The sequence below is a fragment of the Camelina sativa genome, chromosome 18 (genome assembly GCF_030686135.1).
Source record: "Camelina sativa cultivar CO46 ecotype springtype chromosome 18, ASM3068613v1".
In the NCBI taxonomy this organism is placed as follows: Eukaryota; Viridiplantae; Streptophyta; class Magnoliopsida; order Brassicales; family Brassicaceae; genus Camelina; species Camelina sativa.
In genome coordinates this window covers 21,438,459-21,458,571 of record NC_141897.1, presented here as the reverse complement: position 1 = coordinate 21,458,571, position 20,113 = coordinate 21,438,459, and the positions used below count along the sequence as shown (strand labels likewise).

Genomic DNA, 20,113 nt, shown 5'->3' with positions numbered 1-20,113 from the left:
TCCAAAAACTACTTAAAATCTAGTAAACATTCAAGGCCTTAATTGATGAAGAACAACATAGAAAGAAAAAAAAAAACCAATTTTGCTGTAAGAAAGATGATGGCGAAAAGCTGAGTTTGATATTAAAGCAGCAAATTGTGATTTAGAGATGTGTAAAGTTATTAACTCTTTAGAAGCAATTGTACATGAAAATACCGTTTCCATTATTAAAACGAGACTCTCTCTTCTCTTTGTTTAGTCACATTTATTTTCTGGCCCCTATACTTTTTGATTGATCAACTGAACCCAAAATCCTCTACGATTCTGGATAAAGGGTAAGTATGTCATTTTAGTCGATCTTCTTATTAGATGAAGCAAAGGGCAGCGAGAGAAGCTGAAACAAAGCGAGCGAGAAAATGGTGGGAGTCGCTGCTGTGGTAAGTAAATGGACTCTCTGTGTCGCTTCGTCGTCGTTGTCTTCTTCGCCGCCGGCGAGAAACACGGCAAGTCTCAATCCACACTGCTCTCCGGCCAAGGTTGTTAACCTACGCACTGAGCTAGCCGCATTTCGTCCTCAGTTCCGTCTCTTCTCGCGCGATTCATCGTCTCGCCGCCGTCTTCGCGCTTCCAGCTCCGCCGACTCCGGAATCTTCCTCCCTCACCTTGTCGCTTCTATGGTAGCGCTTTACATTGACTAATTCAAACTACTTCTAAGTATTTTTAGTTTTTGTGTTTAGGTGTGTATTTGTATTCAAATTCACCCGTGTAATGATTTTTGAACTACGAAATCAGGAACTTAGGATTCAAATTTGATGAATCTCATTGCAATTTACTGGGATTGTGATGCTTATTACGTCGTTGTTCTGTATTGTTTCAGCAGGAAGTTGAGGAGACTTATATCATGGTTAAACCTGATGGTATACAACGAGGCCTTGTAAGCTATTTTGCTTCGCGTTTTTTTTAGGCAAATTCTGTATGGAGAGTTTGAATGTGATAGGTATTTTAGGCTTACAGTTCTGTATTGATGTTCTTAGGTTGGAGAAATCATCTCTCGTTTTGAGAAGAAGGGATTTAAACTAATTGGACTTAAGATGTTTCAGTGCCCAAAAGAATTGGCTGAGGTTTGATACTCTCATTACTCACTTATGTAATTGATCATGACATCAGTAGTTCAACGAGGTTACTAGATGCTTCTCTAGGTGATTTGACTAGATCAAGACTTACAATTTAATTTGATTGACAGAATAATCTTATGTTGGCAGGAACATTACAAGGATCTTAGTGCTAAATCGTTCTTTCCTAGCCTTATTGAGTACATAACTTCAGGCCCAGTTGTGTGTATGGTACGGCTTATCAATATACTCCTATTTGATTTTTTTTTCTCGGATTTTCAATTAGATTATTTAATTGCTTGAGATGTTTTAAACCTTGTAAAGGCTTGGGAAGGTGTTGGTGTTGTTGCTTCAGCCAGGAAGCTGATAGGGAAAACAGATCCTCTCCAAGCTGAACCTGGTACTATAAGGGGAGATCTTGCTGTACAAACTGGAAGGTTGGACTCTTATTTATCTTTAAAAATTGTTGAAAGTAGTAAGCACTTAAGATGATTCTCATGGTGTATATATTACATTATGCAATTTGCAGGAACATAGTGCATGGTAGTGACAGTCCTGATAACGGCAAGCGTGAGATTGGTGAGATTTCTTGTTTCTTAAACATCGATCACCCATCTTTCATCATTGAGACATTGAGTACGCTAATTTATTGGCTTTAATAGAATTTGGTTTAGTATGCAAACCAACGTGGTCCATATTCGTTCTTCAAATAAACTGAACACATAGCACAATTAGATAATACTTCACTACACATTGTGTTTAGATTCGCTAAATGTGTATATAACTATGAAGAACGATGGTAGAACGATTGTCTTAGTTTGGCTAAGTATTCTCATTCCTTTCTTTGCTAAACTCGTGGTTTTCATCTCCTGACATTTTTTGGCTCTTGTGGCTTTGGTGTAGCTCTGTGGTTCAAAGAAGGCGAGCTATGCGAGTGGGATTCAGCTCTAGCTTCATGGCTAAGGGAGTGAATCATTGGGAAAACAGATTCAATTATAATGGTCTAAAATTTCTTTTACTCCTTTCTTGTCACTGAGAATGAGCTTTGGTCTTTTTGTTCTTGATTTTGGCGGCAATGTAATAACTGCCAGTTTATGGCTTATCTTAAGTGATCACTTATGTAATCCAGTTGAGTTATAGATTTATAAGCATTTGATTCTCTGTTATCTCGAGTTATAGATTCATCTGCATTTAGTTCAACGTTACAGAAACATCTCCAAAATCATTCATCTTCACTCCTACACTGAGCAATTTACTAAGAACATCAAAAGAAGGGATGTGCAGACCTACAAGACAAGAGAGTTGCTTTACAATAGTGCATAAGGTTGTTCACATCACTGTACTACTTCTAAGACCGGTTGGTATATGGAATCTCAATATCCTCAGGAGGAAGTTCCCAGTGATCGTCTTCATCATCTTCTCTGGATACATTCCTGCTCTTGTGAGTTTCTGAAGTTGATTGTGGCTTTGGTTTAGGAATTGGTCTCCTGTCAAATCAAAATCTATTGACTCAAACTTCTTCTTCAATTGTGTTCGGAGAAAGAAAAAAAAAACTGACCTTTTCCGATACTTCTTAGCAGCTTCTTTAGTCTTACGCTTCTTCTTCTCCTGAGAGCTCTCGAAGAACCGTCGTCTTCGAGATTCCTGCAACACACCGGCTCTGAAACACGACCTCTTGAAATCGTTCACCAGCTGCTCCTCCGATTCGCCTTCTTTAGGCACCACCTCGACATTGTAGTAGCCGGACTTGAAGAAAACGAGATTCGCGTTCGCCAGCGAAGGGTACGCCACGCGGTTGCTGACGTCATCGTTACCGGCCGTTAAAACCCTCGTCGTCATCGACGAGCACTGCAATGATGATGATCTCGCGGACACGGAAGACGGAAGAAGCGCGATAATAGGTTTTAGACTCAACGGAGACGGTGGTGGTTTCGACGAGAGAAGAGACGAGAGGAGGTCGGAGATAGAAGCTATCGATTCTAGCGCCATTTTTTTTTTCCCCTTGTCTGAATAAAGTGAATTACTCCTTTCATTCTTATGTTAAATTGTAGTAATTAGTTTACTAAAGCAGAGTGGTTTAAGTCTTAAGTGAGTCTACTAATTTGGTTTCAGACTAAAACGACGACGTTCTAAGTACATATAAACGAGACCAGTGAACTTTGATCTTTGAAGCTTCTCTCATCTCTGTATCTCTTTGTTTTTGTTCTCTGGTTTGTTTTGGTAAATTATGTTGAAAACGACGATTTCTCCGATTTTTTCATCGTTTAGAGGTAAACCCAAGACATCGAGGTTTATTTTTCAAGCTTTTAATAAGGTTGTTGTTCAAGATGATACTACTACACCAAGTGTTCGACGAAATGCGTCAACCAACCTTACCACTTTACACCAAGGTCCACCAACCTCTGCCTACGTTCATCTTCCGTTTTGTCGTAAACGCTGCCATTATTGCGACTTCCCAATCTTAGCTCTAGGCTCTTCTTCTAATGTCTACGAGCAAGGAAAAGAAGATGACCCACGTATCACAAACTATGTGAATCTCCTCGTTAGAGAGATTGAAGCGACAAGAACGGATTTTGATGCTAACCCGAATCTAGAGACTGTGTTTTTCGGAGGTGGGACGCCTTCTCTTGTTCCTCCCAAGCTTGTTTCTTTGGTTCTGGATACATTGAGTTTGAATTTCGGGTTGAGTCCAGATGCTGAGATATCAATGGAGATGGATCCAGGCACGTTTGATGGTGGGAAACTGAAGGAGTTGATGGAGTTAGGAGTTAACAGAGTGTCTTTAGGAGTTCAAGCATTTCAAGATGAGCTTTTGAAAGCTTGTGGGAGAGCTCATGGTGTCTCTCAAGTGTACGAGGCAATAGAGTTTGTTAAAGAGTGTGGAGTTGAGAATTGGAGTATGGATCTTATATCTTCTCTGCCTCACCAGACGTTGGGGATGTGGGAAGAGAGTTTGAGATTAGCTATTGATTCACAGCCCAATCATGTTTCTGTATATGATCTCCAAGTGGAACAAGGCACAAAGTTTGGAAATTTGTAAGTGTTTAATCCAAATTATGCTTACTGATGCTTTAGATTTTGATTGTAATCTTAACAGAGACCAATTGGGTTTCATGAACTTGTCTAGGTACACTCCAGGACAATCCCCTCTTCCTTCAGAAACACAATCTGCAGAGTTTTATAAGACGGCATCATCAATGCTTCGTGGTGCAGGTTATGAGCATTATGAAGTCAGCAGTTACTCAAAAGGTGATTTCAAGTGCAAACACAACTTAATATACTGGAAGAACAAACCGTTCTATGCTTTCGGTTTAGGTTCAGCGAGTTATGTTGGAGGGTTGAGGTTTTCGAGGCCAAAGAGGCTTAAGGAATACACAAACTACGTGGCTGACTTGGAGAATGGTGCAGCAAACTGGTGTGGAAACGGTGATGTTGATCTCAAGGATGTTGCGACAGACATCGTAATGCTATCTTTCAGAACATCTAAGGGGCTTGATCTTAAGGAGTTTGGAGAAGCTTTTGGCAGTGAGGTGGTGAACTCGATCTGTAAAGTGTATGAGCCTTATGTGGAGAGTGGGCACATTGTTTGTTTGGATGATATGAGAAGAGAAGTCACGAGTGATGAAGTCAAAACCTTAGGTTCAAATGATGAGGTGAAGATTGAGGATCATGTGAGGTACCTTAGGCTTAAAGATCCAGATGGTTTCCTTCTCTCTAATGAGTTGATATCTCTAGCATTTGGCGTGGTAGCTCCTTAAACTTTGAAGCTACTAACAAAGAAAGGTTGTTTTTATACATCCTTATTATTATAGATTGGGTTTCAAATTGGATGTTTTCATTGATATGTATGAAGATTCGGTAAAATTACAGAGGATTTAATCACTAATCCTACATCTGTTTCTACAAGCTTACAGAGAAATCATTTGTCTATGTAATCCATCTGATATCCATAGCAACTAACTTCATAACCACAAATAAACACTCTCTTTTGGGAACCCGCAAGTATTTGGCTTGAAATGGAGAAGTAATGTGGAAGATTTGTGAGTCACCATTCACCAAAACCAATATCGAATTTGAACACCTTTTTTGCTCTCCCATGAGCAGTCTGAAGCTCACCTGACAAAATGGTAAAGAAAGAGAAAGAGTAGACTTTAGGAACTGAAAATACATAATTCGATCTGCTAAGCCAATGTTAAAGAAAGAGAAAGAGTAGACTTTGGGAACTTAAAATGATTCGATATGCTAAGCCAATGTTACAGAAAGAGAAATAGTAGACTTTAGCTCAGCAAGGTTCTCAGGATGTCTAGAGAATGACATATGTAATAAGCCAATGTTTGAGTGGATTACCAATCTTATGATGGTTTTGGTTTCTTTCCACTTCTTATAATCCGACGCAACTCTTGTGTTCCGCTTCTCTTTTCTCTGTTAAAGACAATAGAAACAACAAAGTGAGCAAAGACTTCTGAAGAACAGAGCAATGATGGAAAATAAAAACAAGTAACATGATACGGGTACCTTTGATGTAAGAAGACTAGAAGATAAAAGAGTGGGAGAAGCATCAAAGTCAGAATTGAAATGGCGAGGTAGAAGACACCTGATCTCTTCTGCACGCATTAGCATACTCAGATGTTAATGGTAAACTAATATAATTATTTTACTGGTCAAGTATGGCAAAAGAAGCAAAAATTAAAACAGATTTGCTTTAAGAAATCACTAAAAAGCTCGTTAAGCACACATAAGTGACTTCATCGGTTTAACAGATCTTACCTTGCCTCCTCTAGGAAACGGTTTATCTTTTCCAGTGCATGTATGAGCATCACAGAATTGGCGCAAAAAGTGTTCTTCAATCATGGAAAATCAAAACCAAAGAGGGTGATTTGGGGCACACTTCAAAGAACTTATTTGAGTAACATATAGTATTCAATAAGTAAAGATTCACTTGGAAGGCCTCACAGTAAGGAAGGAAACGTACCATGAAGACGGCTAGCTGAGGAACCTTGACTGACTGGGAAACAATTATTGGCAACGCTCTAGATAAACAAAAGAGGGAAGAGACAAGTATATTTAGTATCAAAGTAGAGTATCAAGATGTCATGGATGGATCCAGAGCAGAAAAAGCAAAGAATATTGAAGGAGAGCCCAAGAACGCAACCTCGCAGAGATGACGGTTTTTGGCAACAGCTGCAGGGTTGCACTTGGTCTTGGGTTTCTTAGAGCTCAATACAAAGTCACAATGCAATGCACCACACAGGTCGGCCAAACACTTTGTATCAGTCTGAAACATTCAAATAAGTAATCTAGTAAATCAGTCTCAAAAGCGAGTGCCTTTGAAAACACATAAGCCAGACCAAAGGTAAACAAAATCGACAAACCGTATTCAAAAGATTATAATGTCTAGTGGCAAAATGCTTGTCAATGAACTTCTCTTCATTGAAACTTTTCTTGCAGTAACCACATTTCCATTCGAAGATATCGACATGAATCTTGTGCAGTTCCTGATCTCTGTATAAATCATTATCAGGATGTAGCCTACATGTCTTTGGAATTTGATATCTTTCCCGTTCCACAAACGGAGTCAAATACTGCAATCAAAAAGAACAACCAAACTATAGAAACTAAGGAGAAAAGATTCAACCAAAACTCAAAAATATTTTGTGAAAAGTCTAAATTACATCTTGAATAATCTGCCAAGCAGCTCGACTTCTTTCTCGGGAACAATGTATTTCTGGAGCAACTTCTTCGTTAACCAATCTATCATTCCATTACAAGACATAACAATATTATTAGCAGCTGCAAAATAAATCTTACACAAACCTAATCAACAGCAAGAGTAGTTGAAAGTTTCTGTTTTTTTTTTATAAAGTAACAGAGACAAGAGTTGAATCGAGTGGGATTTGTGAGAGAGACTGACCTATTAGATTCAGATTCTTCGAATCCCTACAAATAAGAGATCAGAAGAAGCGTTAAAAAGACTGGAAAAATCGCTGAATCAATGAATAAAAGATAATGATAGAATCAGGTGAGATCTTCAAATACCTGAGCGAGTGATTGGTGAAGAAGAAGAAGAAGAGTAGAGAGTAGAAGAGTCACGGGGAATGATTCCCAAAGTCTTCCCATCGAACTTAGTAGCGATAAAGTTATTTTGATGTGCCGGGAAATTAATAAAATCTCTCTCTCTCTCTCTGCAAATATTTCGATTTTGTGTTGTTCCTTTGGTAATGGAGAGAGATCAATGCATCCAAACACAGAGATTTCGAGACACTCTACCAGGCCCAAGCCCAACAACACGCTCTTGGGCTCTCACTACGCCTCTTCTTTCGTCTTTTTTTTTTTTTTAATCCAAGAGTCCTCCTAATGTAAAACTACAGAATTAATTACTGATAAAATACTTCTTTTTTTCGGGAAAAATGTCGTTAAAATCTTGAAATTAGCATTTTCGTTGATTTAAATCACAAAGTCTGCATTTATTGAAAAAAATCATCAATCTTTTGTTAACTTCTACAGAATTAATTAATTATTGATAAAGTACTCTTTTTTTTCCCCTCTCATCTTTCTCAATAATACCACGTTTACATTTTACTAATATTCACCAAACATTTCTTGACAATATATCAAAAACAATTTTGCCTTCTAAAAAAATGGGAAAAGATATTGACCTTCTTAGCTAAACCATTAGCAAATCAGCTTAAAAAGACTTTCTCAAATAATACCACGTTTATATTGGTATTGTTTCAACGCACGTTATTATGTACTAGGTTAGTACCCGCGCTACGCCGCGAGTTTATTTTTATAATTTTTTTTAATAACTTTTTTTGTTTTGTATTTTTTAAAATCATAATTTATAGGAAAATTATGGTAAAACATGTTTTTATAGTTTTGTTTTTCTAGAAAAAGCAGCACTATGCTGCAGAATCTAGCATTCAAATCTCAAGAATTTTCTCCTCCAATGTTCTGATGGCGACAAGGATCAGATCTCGTCTAATGAGTTTGAACACACACTTCGTTAGTGGACTATGGGACTAAGTTGGATCGTCGTTGACTCGTTGGATTTTTTGGGAGCTTCCTCTAATCTAAATATTCCTTTGCGTTTTAGAATTAAGAAAAGACCGGAAATTTCTACACAAAAAAAAAGAGTGGAATATTAAAGTTCAATTTGGCAGCCAAATCTGAAACATAGCATCAAATATGAGAGACTTGCAGCCTTCACTTGTTTCAAGAATGGTTTGAGACTATTGTTCTTTTCTTTGGATGACCTCCAATTAGGATTTCAATGTTTTTTTTCTTTCCTCTGGTGTTGAGTGTGCATTGCTCGTCAACTTCCTCAGTTATCATACACAGGTTAATTTGAGTTCTTTTACAGTTTTTTCTTGGACACTATTGTAATTGGACTGAGCCTTTAACAGAAAGCAGAATGAATGATGTGGAATGGAGAAAGATTATTATTGAACAAAAATATTGAGTTGTATTAATCCTTATAATTTAATTGGCTAACTATTTTAACTGATGTGTCAATTCCTCCTTTAACCAAAAAGTGTCAACACTGGAGAGAAACACATCCAACTTTTATTGTATTGATTGATGTGTTGTGTAGGGATGCTTGTTGACACTTTTTAAAAGTTTTGTTTGAAGATAATTTATTTAGGTAGTACGGTTGAGGTAAATTACGCGGGAAAGAAGAGGATATGTAATGTATAAATTAATAAAAAGGTTTGATTTGGTTAATGCTGTTGTCAACGACGAGACGACGACGACGTGTTCCCCTCTTATGTTTCTCCCTTCCTCTCTCTCTCTCTATATATATTACAACTTCATTTCCCTTTTCTCTACTCCCACATTTCTATCTCTGTCGTCTCTAGATCTTGATATTTTCCTCCTTGTTTTTTTTATCTCAACAATGGCGACGGTAAGAACAACAATGATCTCTCTTTTTTTGTGCATCATATATGATGATCATTCTCCTATAAAGTCTCTAGCTTTTCTTTATCTCTAGTGAATATATACTCTGTTCTTGCGTGGTGCAGGAGAATAAAGGGAAGCCATTGCCAAAGTTTGGTGAATGGGATGTGAACAATCCCGCATCAGCAGAAGGATTCACAGTCATTTTCAGCAAAGCTAGTGACGAGAAGAAGACCAAGAAAGCATCCGGCGCTGGCCCTAACAGTATGGCTACACCTCAGAGAAACCAAAACTCTGATCAAAACAATCACAATGATTCCCAAAACCCAAAAGCTAAGGTAGTTTACTTTTTCCTCTTCACATTGTAAACTTTTATGTTTCTATTTCCAAAAGAACTCAGATTGCTTACCTGATGTATGTTTTCTGCGCAGAATAAATGGTTTTGCTTCCGTTAAATCCAGCCATCTTCTGAAGAATCCGAGAAGGCGTAGCTAAGCTGAACAAGTTAGCAGAGAGATGATCTCAAACAAAGTGAAACAAAAGGGTTAAAGACCATTTACATCTCAGCTTTCTTCTTCTGTCTTCTGCTGATATTAATATTATACTTGTTCAGTATACTTTTTTGTTCCTTTCTTTTTAATTTGCCTTGCCAACATTTGTCCCCACAATGGATATAAATTGTATCTTCTGACTCCATCTAAAAACTTCGTTTCTGATGGAAATAAGATTTTGAGACAATAGTCCTTCTCAGACATATAATGATATTCTTCATACCAATGAAACAAGATTGTAATAAGCCATCTGTACAGCCTTCCAATAGATTCAATTTCCCCTGACCCTAACAAAATTAACATTCAAGTTTTATGAGAGGAGGTCGCAAGCTTAACTCTATAAGGTTAGATTGCGGTTTCAGAGCTGACACCTCTGCAGTCAAAAAGATGCTGAAAACAAAATCTCTGAAAACTGGGATCACAATTATTAAGAGGCTAAAGACACTGCACCAAACAATCATAGCAGAAACATGTGTCCTGACATAGAAGCAGACATAGCAATCTAAGTAAAATATAATGTAGTTGTTTGGTTCTCCATTCTAGCAAGATTTCTGAGATTTAGATATGAACAAAACCAGGCAAAATTACTTCAGAGGAGAGGCATCAACATCACGTAAGAAGTACAAAACATATAACATTAACAGGTCATGCTTCCATTAGACTGAACCTTAGAGTGAAAGAGTAGATAGTTACAGTTAAAGAGACGGAGAGAACAAAAATTATTCGGTGAGAATCCTGTAAACAAGCATTGATTTGCCACAGATAGATATAGTTTGGAGACTATAATTTACCTAAATGTTTCTCATAAACTCCAAACCCAAAAGAAGAAATTGATCCTAAGAACTGGAAAGCCTATGATGGTAAAGAAAAAAGTATCTCCCCTACGCAGGCTTCTGTTCATGTGATGTTAATGCCAGCTGTCATCTTCATTTCCATTGGCGCCAGCTTGAGGACCTTCTACGGTTAGGGAGCTGCTAGACGAGAATGTAGGCGGTATGGAATGATCAAATCTACAAGCTGGACCAAATTTGCATATACCATATCGGCTGTAGTGTGTGCACATGCTCTGATCCTGAAAGTATAAAGAAATAAAGGAAAAAGGGTTTAGAGTGTGAATAACTGAAGTGAGTGATTGATCATAACGCTTGTCTTGAAACAACTTCACCAGAAAGATCATGTTATGTAGCGTCAGCAAGGAGGGAAGAAATTCTATTTTACGAACAAAATTTCTCAGTGGCTTCCTAATATTAGCATACATGAACAGCATGGACGGAAGAAAAAAAACTCACAGGTCTTAGAGGCAAGCCCTTGTCATTGAAAGAGGATGGAGCTTGCTTCGGCAACCTATTTTTTGGATGATGGTATTTGCATTTATATTTGAACTTACAGTCCCCAGTTTTAAGATAATAAGTGCACTCTGGTTGATCCGGACGTTCTGGGAATTCTTCAACAGAGTTCTGCTGTTGGTATTGAGAGAATGAACCTGTTTCAGCTATTGAATTGTTCATCGAGTATGTGGATGGAGGAAGCACACTCCTTTCTGGTGGATAGGGAGAAGACGCCTACACAGATAAAAATTATTAACTTTAAAAGTAAAGTACTATAGTTGTTTATCAACATAAAGCGAAAAAATGCATTGAAATAAGTAATGCAAAGGCAGAGCTGGTGTTAACTACCTGATACCCATTCCACTCTGAAGCTTGAGGTGAAGAAACTCCACGATTTTGAGGGAACATGGCTGGAATAAAAGGAGCAGTACCAGTACCGTTCATATGTCTCGATGAAGACCAAGAAGTTGAACTGACTTGGGGTAGTGGGGCCTTCGGGGAAAATGATCCAACGGATCCACCGTTATTACCACGGAACATGGGAGAATCAACTCCTCCAATTGCAGTAGGATCAGGATGGTTAAATTTGCAGTCAGATCCAAACTTGCAGGAGCCATTGCGCATGTAGAAAGGACACTCTTTCTCTCCCTGTCAATAGCTTACACTATTATAGCTTATCCGTAAAGCTGTTGTAAACAGAATTCTAGAACGTCTAAACTAATTAATGGAATACCGGTCGGATAGGAAGGCCAAGGAAGTTAAGCTCTGGTCGTGAGGCCAGAGAAGCCTGTTCTTTCATGTGGCTGAATCTGCAAGACTCTCCATATTTGCACCCTCCAGTCCTGAAGTAGTACTGCAAACCTCGGAATTAAGGGGCATATGTAGGATATCAGAAGACAGAATTTAAAAAGTAAAAAAGGGGAATACAAGGATAGAAAAAACAGAATCAAGAGAGGTTAAAGAGTGCACTTCCCATAGAAATTGAGATACTGATATACTATTTCCATAAACCATGATCATACATTAATTTGGATTTAAGATAAAAGACAACTACTTATGATCCACCTTTGACAAACCAAGAGCACCTAAAGCATAAAAGAATTTGCCATGTACAAAAGAATAACCACACCAGAAAACTCAATTGTTCACTGTCTGGCAGATACACAATTCTCTTAGCTGAGAACGCTTTTGTAAACACAGTATAAGACAATAACATAACCCGACTAGCATACAAGTGTAAGATGTTTGAAGGAAGTGTCAGCATAGTACCATAAAGGATACAAGAAAAAGACTGCGCCATTACAGAGTAAAGGAAAGAAATTTAACCTTGCACTCCATCAACTTCAGACTATCCACATCCTCTTCCCTTTCCCTTACTTTCTCCCTACCAATCTTCCAATAAACAAAACATTAGAATAGCTAAAACGGGATATAAGAAGATCATTGTTCGTTTAAACTAACTCCTTTTCCCTTTCTCGTTCTTATACTCTCCCTAGAGAATTCAAATCAAAACTAGAACATAAATTGGTTCCGATCGAGTAACTAGAACATCAATCCTACAATCAAGCTTTCCCCTTTTGGTCCAACAATAAAGTAGACAAATGAACAAAACATGAGACTGATGATACGCCACATGCATAATTTCTTATTATTCTCCTTTGCCTAAGTTCAACAGAGAAAGCCCCCCAATTAAGAATCAGTTTCATCTCAGGAGAGCAAACAAAATCTGAAATTTTCTATCACAATTTGAATATATAATAAACATGCAAAGATGATCAAGTAAAAGAGAAATACTTGAAGTCTCCTTCGAACAGGGTGATTGAACTTGCAACTTGATCCATATTTGCAACTCCCAGTTCTCATATAAAACGAACAATCCTCTGCATCAGGTCTCACTGGATACACAATCATTCTCTTCTCAACGTTACTCTCACGCTCGCTCCTATCTTCTTCTTCTTCCTCCTCCTTCTGATCGCTGCCTAACGCCCTCGACTCCGTTTCTACATTACCCTCCTCATAACCACTAATTGGCACACTCCGCTCATTCGCAGAATCATCATCCAAACCCACATTCCTGAATTGATCACTTAGCTCCTCAGTCACCTGATTTTGATCAGAACGATCCCGATCGGCGACGGTGACGGTGACCTCATCGGAGGAAGATCGAGACGGTTGTTTCGGATCCGGTCCGGTTGGATTCGGGTCGGAAATTTCTTCAGGCTTGCTCATGATTTACTCGAAATCACATTACAATTTTAAAAAAAATCCCCTAAAATTTTCAACCGAGAAGAGAAGATCAAATCAAAAAAAGGGTAAAGAAACAAAACGAAGACCCGAAGAAGAAGAATAAGAAGAAACAATCAAAGTTTCAATTTTAATTTTTTCTTTTTCAATCGCGTTTTTGGCTTTATGGGGGTTAGTTTCGTCCTTTTTTATAAAGCGACACAAGTGAGAATTAGAGTGAAATTATGTACCTACCATGTAATAACCTGATACTTCTTAAGTTTAAAACGCGCATATATTTTTTATTCAAAATTGCAATTAACACCCTGAAGTTGTCTCATCTCATGGCTCGCACATAATATTACAGAATTTTGATATTCGGTACTTGAATTTGCAGTGTTTACAAATAGTGCCCTATGTGATAAAGCCTCTCTTTTATCAAGATGGGATCCTATTAAAAAAAAAAATCAAACTTCTTAAATGATCCACTAAATTATATTTACATATTTTTCAGATTTTATTTATGAGTCAAAAATAAAAATAAATGAAAATTTAATGATAGATTCATTAAACACTATTATTTAAACTCTTATCATATCCAATATAAATCACTTGTGAAGAAATATCAATTGAATCATCGAGATCGACCATCTACAAACCAATAATGGGCACAAAAACAAAAACATTAAGGTCTCTATCATTAGCACTTCTCTTGTTGATCCTCGTATCTACAGTCTCCGTGACCTCAGCACTAAGAAACCTCTCGCGGGCAGCTGAAAACAAAGGAGTATGGTGCGTGGCGAATAATAAAGCAACTGATCAGCAGCTACAAGACACTATAGACTGGTGTTGCAGCGACGCAGGAGGATTCCGTGATTGTAGACCGATCAATCCCGGTGGAGTTTGCTATGAACCAAATACACTAAGAGACCACGCGTCGTATGTAATGAACTCGTATTACCAGGAACTTGGTAGCACCAAAAAGCAATGCACTTTCAGTGGTACTGGCACTGAAGTTCGTACCGACCCAAGCCATGGTGCTTGCGTTTACGTATCTTATTAACATGCATATGCATGTATATATATATATATATATATGTGTGTTGGAACTTGTTAATTAAAGCCGAAGCTCCAAATAATTTATAAAATATTATATAAGCTGGCATCATCAAACTTCTCTAATATCTACATAAGTTATTCTGTTGTATCCCAAAATCAAGAAATCTTCCTGACTCACCAAAACTCATAACTCATAAAAGAACAAAATTCTGATACCCTTGCAACTCATAGTTGGATCATGCCTAGACCAGAATATCAAGACCCGACGTCGTCACCTCACCTAGACAGTGCCCAATCGTATGAACTACGGTGATAGTCGACGGTGATTAGAAGGACTCGTAAACCTTCCAGAAATTTTCAAATCCCCAGACTCCGGTTTAATCGTACGTGGCTTCTCCTAGATCATTACGAACCTAGGCACCTAGCTAGGGTTTGAGGTCATAGTGAAAGAAGAAAAAAAAGAAAGAAATCCATGTATCCACCTTGTAAAAAAAAAAATATATGTATTAGTTGTTATAATTTGATAGGCTATTGATGTCAAACATTAAGTGAAAAAGCCCAGTTGTGGAGAAAAACAATGAACTTTTATACTAGTAATTAGCTCTAGGCATTCGGGTTCTCGAACCTGATTGAGTTCTGGTTTTTGGGTTTATACATATATAATCCATTCGGGTTTTTTATACTATCGGGTCGGGTTCGGGTATTACCCGGTCGGGTTTGGGTAATTGGGATATACCCAAACTCAAACAAACCCATGAACAAACAAAACTATTTTTTTTTTATAAATTTTAGAATACTTTAACGTTCCATGTTAGGATAGAGAAACTAAGATGGCGAAATGGTTAAAGATGCACTCTTAAATGCTCAAGGTTCTCGGTTCAAATCCCTTTAGATGCATATTTTTACATTTAGTTTGGGTGGGTTCAGGTATCCGAATCTCAGAGGTACTTAACCTGATCAGGTTCTATACAATACCCGAACCGAACCATCTACTTTGGGTCAGGTTCAGGATTGAGTCCAGATAATATACCCATGGCTACTAGTAATGACTGCGGTTTACTCTCATGTTTTTGATTTTATCAAGATGAGATCCTATTAAAAAAAGTCAGATTTCTTAAATGATTAAAAACAAAAATGAAATGAAATTTTAATGATAGACTCATTACACTCTGTTATTCTATATCTTTTAAGATTTTATATATGATTCAAAACAAAAATGAAATGAAATTTGAATGATAGACTCATTACACTCTGTTATTATATATCTTTTGACATTTTGGTGCACGGAAAATCTTCATTACTTTTACTCTCTTTTTTTGGAGATCGTGATTCATGCAGCTTCTACTTAAGAAAAGTCAAAAATAATAGAAACTCTATAAATTTGGAACATAATATTTGAATTCGTGTTTTCCATGTTTAAACAAACCGAGATATGGTAATTTTTAATCGAAAATATATATTTTTGAAATGGAACAATTTATAAAGAATTGGTGTATTGAATCTTGGAGGGGGTGTATTCAACTTAAAATTTTAATTGACGTGTGTAAAATTTACAAATTCTATGTTATTCAATCATATATTTTAAAAAGTTTATTAAAATCCATTGTTATTAAACTGATTATTTAAAAATCAAATTTAAAATATATTGTTATTCAAAACAGTTTGTGAATTTGGATTTTAATGATTTTTAGTGATTCTGGAGGATTTGATTAATCCAAATCTCATAGTTTTAGGTGGAATTTAAATTTTTTTTTACAATAAATCATATCAATTCCTTTTGAGTCTCTCTTCCGAAGAATCAGTCTTGTTTGAAAAAGTCTTTTGTATATTTTCCATCTTGAAAAGTCTTTAGTATATATTTCCATGTACTTGCAAAAACGTACCATTAACGGAAACTTACTCCATATGTAATTTCCATATCATTGTGATTCCAAATCCGTAATTTGTCTTCCGTCATAAACTCATTGATTAATTCTCCATTGCATCTCTATATAAGTACCTCGTAATCACACAGAAATGATATACGCACAGCATTATATCACATTCTTACAAAATATAATACACATTACAAAAATTCTTGATCTTTTTTTTTGTTTTTTTTTTCCAAATGTCATCGCAGCTGTTAACGTTCTTTCTCCTTCTATCTGCTGTGGCGATTCCTGTCGTGACTAGCAACAGACAATGGTGTATAGCAATGTACACTGCGACAGCCGAACAGTTACAAGCTAATATCGATTTTGTTTGTGGTGGCCAGAATGTTGACTGTAGTCCGATCCAGCCCGGTGGAAGTTGCTATGAACCTAATACTTTACTAAACCATGCGTCGTATGCCATGAACGCTTATTATCAAAGTCATGGTCGTGTCGATAGTTCTTGCAAGTTCAACCGTTCGGGCTGTTTTGTTTTTGTCGACCCAAGTTACGGTTCATGTGTCTACTACACTTGAAGAAGTTTTTCTTTTTTTAATATTATACGAAGAGTGCTTAACGTACTCATCGCTTTATCTTCGGATTGTTGTATTCCCAAACTAAAGATAAATAATATAATTGATTTGAGGTATTCTTTTAAAAAATAGGATTCAAATTTTGTAGCGATGATGCATTTTTCTTTAATGTGGTGAAGACATGAAAATATGAGATGGTAGTGGAATAATGTCAATTATTGTTGAAACATGTCAAGCATGACAAAGCTACTAGTATGAATATTGATGCCAAGAAGAAATTGTATTCTTACAAAATTGGTTTTCATCTCTGATATCTAAACTCTGAGTGGTTGTAGATATCTCTTACCATCTTTCATTTGTAAATTTCCTATATTCACAATACTCTTAACATGAAGTTTCTTATATTTAATTTGTTTATAATTTGGTTATAATAAACAGTCATTTAATTAATAGATCAATTCTTTTTATTCTTTTTAATCAATAACATATATTACGTCAAATATCAATATGCAATGAAGTAGGATTATAACACACGTTGAGGTGTATTCTACTAATTGTGATATACACATACAAACGCATAAGTGGCACGACGTATTGATTACTTTCCTTTGAACTGAACAAGTAAATAATACCTAACCAAAACAACTTTTTCTTATCTTATATAATTCTTGTATAATAAAAAGTAAGGTTCTCTTTTAATAAGCTCTAAAAAATTGTCATTTGGCATTTCTCTTCTTTTAACATGTGTTATTTTTTCTTTAATATTTTTAGTATATTTTTTTCAATTAGCTTAATATAATATATATTATATTATCTATATTTATATTTAAGAAAAAAAAAGGATAAGATATAATTTGATATTATACATTATTAAGATGTTCAATTTATTCCTTAATTTGTGTAGCATATTGTCCAAAATAATGATTTTCTCTTTTATTTCTTAACTTTAATAGAAATAATTAACATGATATGATTATTACATTATTTTTCAATTTGATTCTAACTAAAACAAACTAAATTAAATTTAAATATCTATATATATATATATATTGATTATAAATATTTAGAGAGAAAGAACTAAAGTATATGTCTTTTAAAGAGATAAATGAATATATATATATATATATATATATATAATTATAATCTGTTTTGCTTGAAATTTCTATCATATATTAGTAGTCATAGTAACTATTTATATTTGAAACAATAATATAAATATTTATTTATGAACCTTCTCACATATTTTATTAAATTTCAGATTATATCACATATTTTGTAACTATCATATTAATTTTATTAGGTTGAAATTCCTATCATATATTTATAGTTCTATTAATAAATGTACTTTTTGTGAACCTTCTTACATATCATAGTAAATTTTATATTATATCACATTTTTAGAATCATCATCCAAACCCACATTTCTAAATTGATCACTTAGCTCCTCAGGAACCTGATTTTGATCAGAACGATCCCGATCGGCGATGGTGACGGTGACCTCATCGGAAGAAGATCGAGACGGTGGTTTTGGATCCGGTCCGGTTTGAATTGAGTCGGAAATTTCTTCAGGTTTTCTCATGCTTAACTCGAAATCGCATTACAATTTTTACAGAAATCTCTAAAATTTACAACCGAGAAGAGAAGATCAAATCAAAAAGGGTAAAGAAACAAAACGAAGACCCCAAGAAGAAGAAGAAACAATCAAATCATTAAAACATAGAGAGGTGAACACGTGAGATCTACTCGCGGCTCTCTCCTCTCTCTTCCTTTCTCTTCTTCTGATCACGACTTCGTGCACCGAGTGAAGGGTTCCTCCGACGATTCCGGCGTTGAAGAGGAACTACTGGTCCATGGCGCTTCATCTGTAGTCCATTGCACCTACCGGCGAGGTCACCAGATCGAAATCAAGGGAGTTTGTGGCGAGGAGAAGTTTCCGCAGGAAACTTCCGGTAAGAGCTCTACCGGCGGCGTGGCTATGCGGTTAGAAGAAGGTAGTTCTCGACAAGGAATGAGAAAGATACGGCGGTTAGATCTGAACGGCTGGAGACGCAAGAGGTTTTGTCACGGCTGGTGGTTTGACGGGGGAGGTCTACCATCGGAAAGGCAAGGCTAAGCCACCGTCGATGGCTATTTAGATCTACTCCCTACTGCTCTATCTCTATCAGACTGAATTATGGCTTCTGGATTTCTAGATCGGTTTCTTCTTCCTTCTCTTCACATCTCTATGGTGGCGGGATGGTGATGGTTTTGTGTCACCTTCTCTGTTTGACTCTCGTCTTCCTGGCTCGCCGGTGGTCCTAGTCCGACGAGTATCCGCAGCTTAGTGGGAAGGCGGCTGCGATAGGGTTCTCCATTGCAGATTAAGGTTTCTGGTTCATACCGGTTAGCTATTGGTCTAGATTGGTTTATATCTAGGTCAATTTTGGTATTTGTTATCTGGTTTGGTTTGGTGTAATTAGACTAGACCCTAAAGAGATAATTGTATGGGTCTTATATATGTTTATAAATTGAAAGCCTTTTTAAAAAAAAAAAAAAAAAAAACAATCAAAGTTTGAATTTTTTTTTTTTTTTTCAATCGCGTTTTTGGCTTTATGGGGGTTAGGTCGTCCTTTTTTATAAAGCTACACAAGTGAGAATTAGAGTGAAATTATGTATCTATCGTGTAATAACCTGATACTTCTTAAGTTTTAAAACGCACATATATATTTTATTCAAAATTGCAATTAACACCCTGAAGTTGTCTCATGGCTCGCACATATTATAGAATTTTGATATTCGGTACTTGAATTTGCAGTGTTTACAAATAGTGCCCTATGTGATAAAGCATCTCTTTTATCAGAATGAGATCCTATTAAAAAAAAGTCAGACTTCTTAAATGATCCACTAAATTATATTATATATTTTTCAGTTTTTATTTAGGAGTCAAAACAAAAAGAAATGAAAAATTTAATGATAGATTCATTAAACTCTATTATTTAAACTCTACTAGGTTAAACCCACGCTACGGTGCGGGATACTTTTTATAACTGTATTAGATATATTAAATTATTGAAAAATATAATTTTGCTTGAATTCTAATTTAAATTAAAAGAATTTCATTTAAAAAAAATTAATCATATATAATCTGAACTCTAAAGTCATGTTCCATTAAACATGCTTTCTTTAAAAAAAGTCTACATGATTAGTGTATAATCATATATCATACATTAATCACTTAATTTTAATTTCTTCGACCCAAATGTCTTTGCTTTACAACATTAGCCAGGAAGACGTGAGAAGATTGAGAAGAGAAAGCCTTTTTATTCCTAAATATACAAGAAAATCTACCGTTTCATGGACTACATGCACTATGTTTAATTTAAATTACATTTTATGTTTTCTTTATTTTATTCGGAATTTTCAATTCTAAGACCATATTATATAGCTATAAGTTCTTTTATTTTATCCTAAAATAATTTGATCTTTCAAAAAAAAAAAATTGTATTGGTTTTATTGAATGCTGAATATAACATTTTGGCACAT

General features: G+C 36.0%; 7 protein-coding genes and 1 pseudogene across 9 annotated transcripts; 5 read left to right on the top strand and 3 right to left on the bottom strand.

The window, feature by feature from the left end:
• Positions 1 to 335: 335 nt before the first annotated feature.
• Positions 336 to 2,257, top strand: LOC104726939 (nucleoside diphosphate kinase II, chloroplastic). Of its 2 annotated transcripts, none has more exons than XM_010485756.3 (7): positions 336 to 656; positions 860 to 913; positions 1,014 to 1,100; positions 1,242 to 1,322; positions 1,416 to 1,528; positions 1,621 to 1,670; positions 1,995 to 2,257. In XM_010485756.3, the coding sequence occupies exons 1-7, from the start codon at positions 396 to 398 to the stop codon at positions 2,060 to 2,062; spliced, it is 714 nt and encodes a 237-aa protein (XP_010484058.2). In that variant the 5' UTR covers positions 336 to 395; the 3' UTR covers positions 2,063 to 2,257. The 2 variants fall into 2 exon arrangements, with proteins under 2 accessions (XP_010484058.2, XP_010484056.2); XM_010485754.2 differs by having other exon boundaries at positions 340 to 656; positions 857 to 913.
• On the bottom strand, positions 2,248 to 3,147 carry LOC104762471 (uncharacterized). Its single transcript, XM_010485753.3, has 2 exons — positions 2,650 to 3,147; positions 2,248 to 2,578 (listed from the first exon to the last, which is right to left on the bottom strand). The coding sequence occupies exons 1-2, from the start codon at positions 3,078 to 3,080 to the stop codon at positions 2,440 to 2,442; spliced, it is 570 nt and encodes a 189-aa protein (XP_010484055.1). The 5' UTR covers positions 3,081 to 3,147; the 3' UTR covers positions 2,248 to 2,439.
• Positions 3,148 to 3,160: 13 nt separating this feature from the next.
• Positions 3,161 to 4,997, top strand: LOC104762467 (uncharacterized). Its single transcript, XM_010485751.3, has 2 exons — positions 3,161 to 4,127; positions 4,219 to 4,997. Exons 1-2 carry the CDS (start codon positions 3,319 to 3,321, stop codon positions 4,847 to 4,849), a joined length of 1,440 nt encoding a protein of 479 aa, XP_010484053.2. The 5' UTR covers positions 3,161 to 3,318; the 3' UTR covers positions 4,850 to 4,997.
• On the bottom strand, positions 4,905 to 7,305 carry LOC104762470 (uncharacterized). Its single transcript, XM_010485752.3, has 10 exons — positions 7,128 to 7,305; positions 7,003 to 7,028; positions 6,764 to 6,842; positions 6,464 to 6,673; positions 6,244 to 6,366; positions 6,064 to 6,121; positions 5,859 to 5,932; positions 5,607 to 5,695; positions 5,439 to 5,513; positions 4,905 to 5,207 (listed from the first exon to the last, which is right to left on the bottom strand). The coding sequence occupies exons 1-9, from the start codon at positions 7,206 to 7,208 to the stop codon at positions 5,444 to 5,446; spliced, it is 810 nt and encodes a 269-aa protein (XP_010484054.2). The 5' UTR covers positions 7,209 to 7,305; the 3' UTR covers positions 4,905 to 5,207; positions 5,439 to 5,443.
• A 1,617-nt stretch (positions 7,306 to 8,922) lies between these two features.
• On the top strand, positions 8,923 to 9,725 carry LOC104762466 (RPM1-interacting protein 4-like). Its single transcript, XM_010485750.3, has 3 exons — positions 8,923 to 8,994; positions 9,113 to 9,325; positions 9,419 to 9,725. The coding sequence occupies exons 1-3, from the start codon at positions 8,986 to 8,988 to the stop codon at positions 9,440 to 9,442; spliced, it is 246 nt and encodes an 81-aa protein (XP_010484052.1). The 5' UTR covers positions 8,923 to 8,985; the 3' UTR covers positions 9,443 to 9,725.
• A 445-nt stretch (positions 9,726 to 10,170) lies between these two features.
• On the bottom strand, positions 10,171 to 13,275 carry LOC104762465 (zinc finger CCCH domain-containing protein 67). The gene is made up of 6 exons (XM_010485749.3): positions 12,661 to 13,275; positions 12,193 to 12,258; positions 11,600 to 11,719; positions 11,215 to 11,514; positions 10,828 to 11,100; positions 10,171 to 10,610 (listed from the first exon to the last, which is right to left on the bottom strand). Exons 1-6 carry the CDS (start codon positions 13,093 to 13,095, stop codon positions 10,446 to 10,448), a joined length of 1,359 nt encoding a protein of 452 aa, XP_010484051.2. The 5' UTR covers positions 13,096 to 13,275; the 3' UTR covers positions 10,171 to 10,445.
• Positions 13,276 to 13,704: 429 nt separating this feature from the next.
• Positions 13,705 to 14,262, top strand: LOC104762464 (major pollen allergen Ole e 10 pseudogene; annotated as a pseudogene). Its single transcript, XR_015588484.1, has one exon. The product of XR_015588484.1 is annotated as a major pollen allergen Ole e 10 pseudogene (transcript).
• A 1,923-nt stretch (positions 14,263 to 16,185) lies between these two features.
• LOC104762463 (major pollen allergen Ole e 10) lies at positions 16,186 to 16,885 on the top strand. The gene has a single exon (XM_010485747.2). The coding sequence runs from the start codon at positions 16,256 to 16,258 to the stop codon at positions 16,592 to 16,594; it is 339 nt and encodes a 112-aa protein (XP_010484049.1). The 5' UTR covers positions 16,186 to 16,255; the 3' UTR covers positions 16,595 to 16,885.
• Positions 16,886 to 20,113: the final 3,228 nt, after the last annotated feature.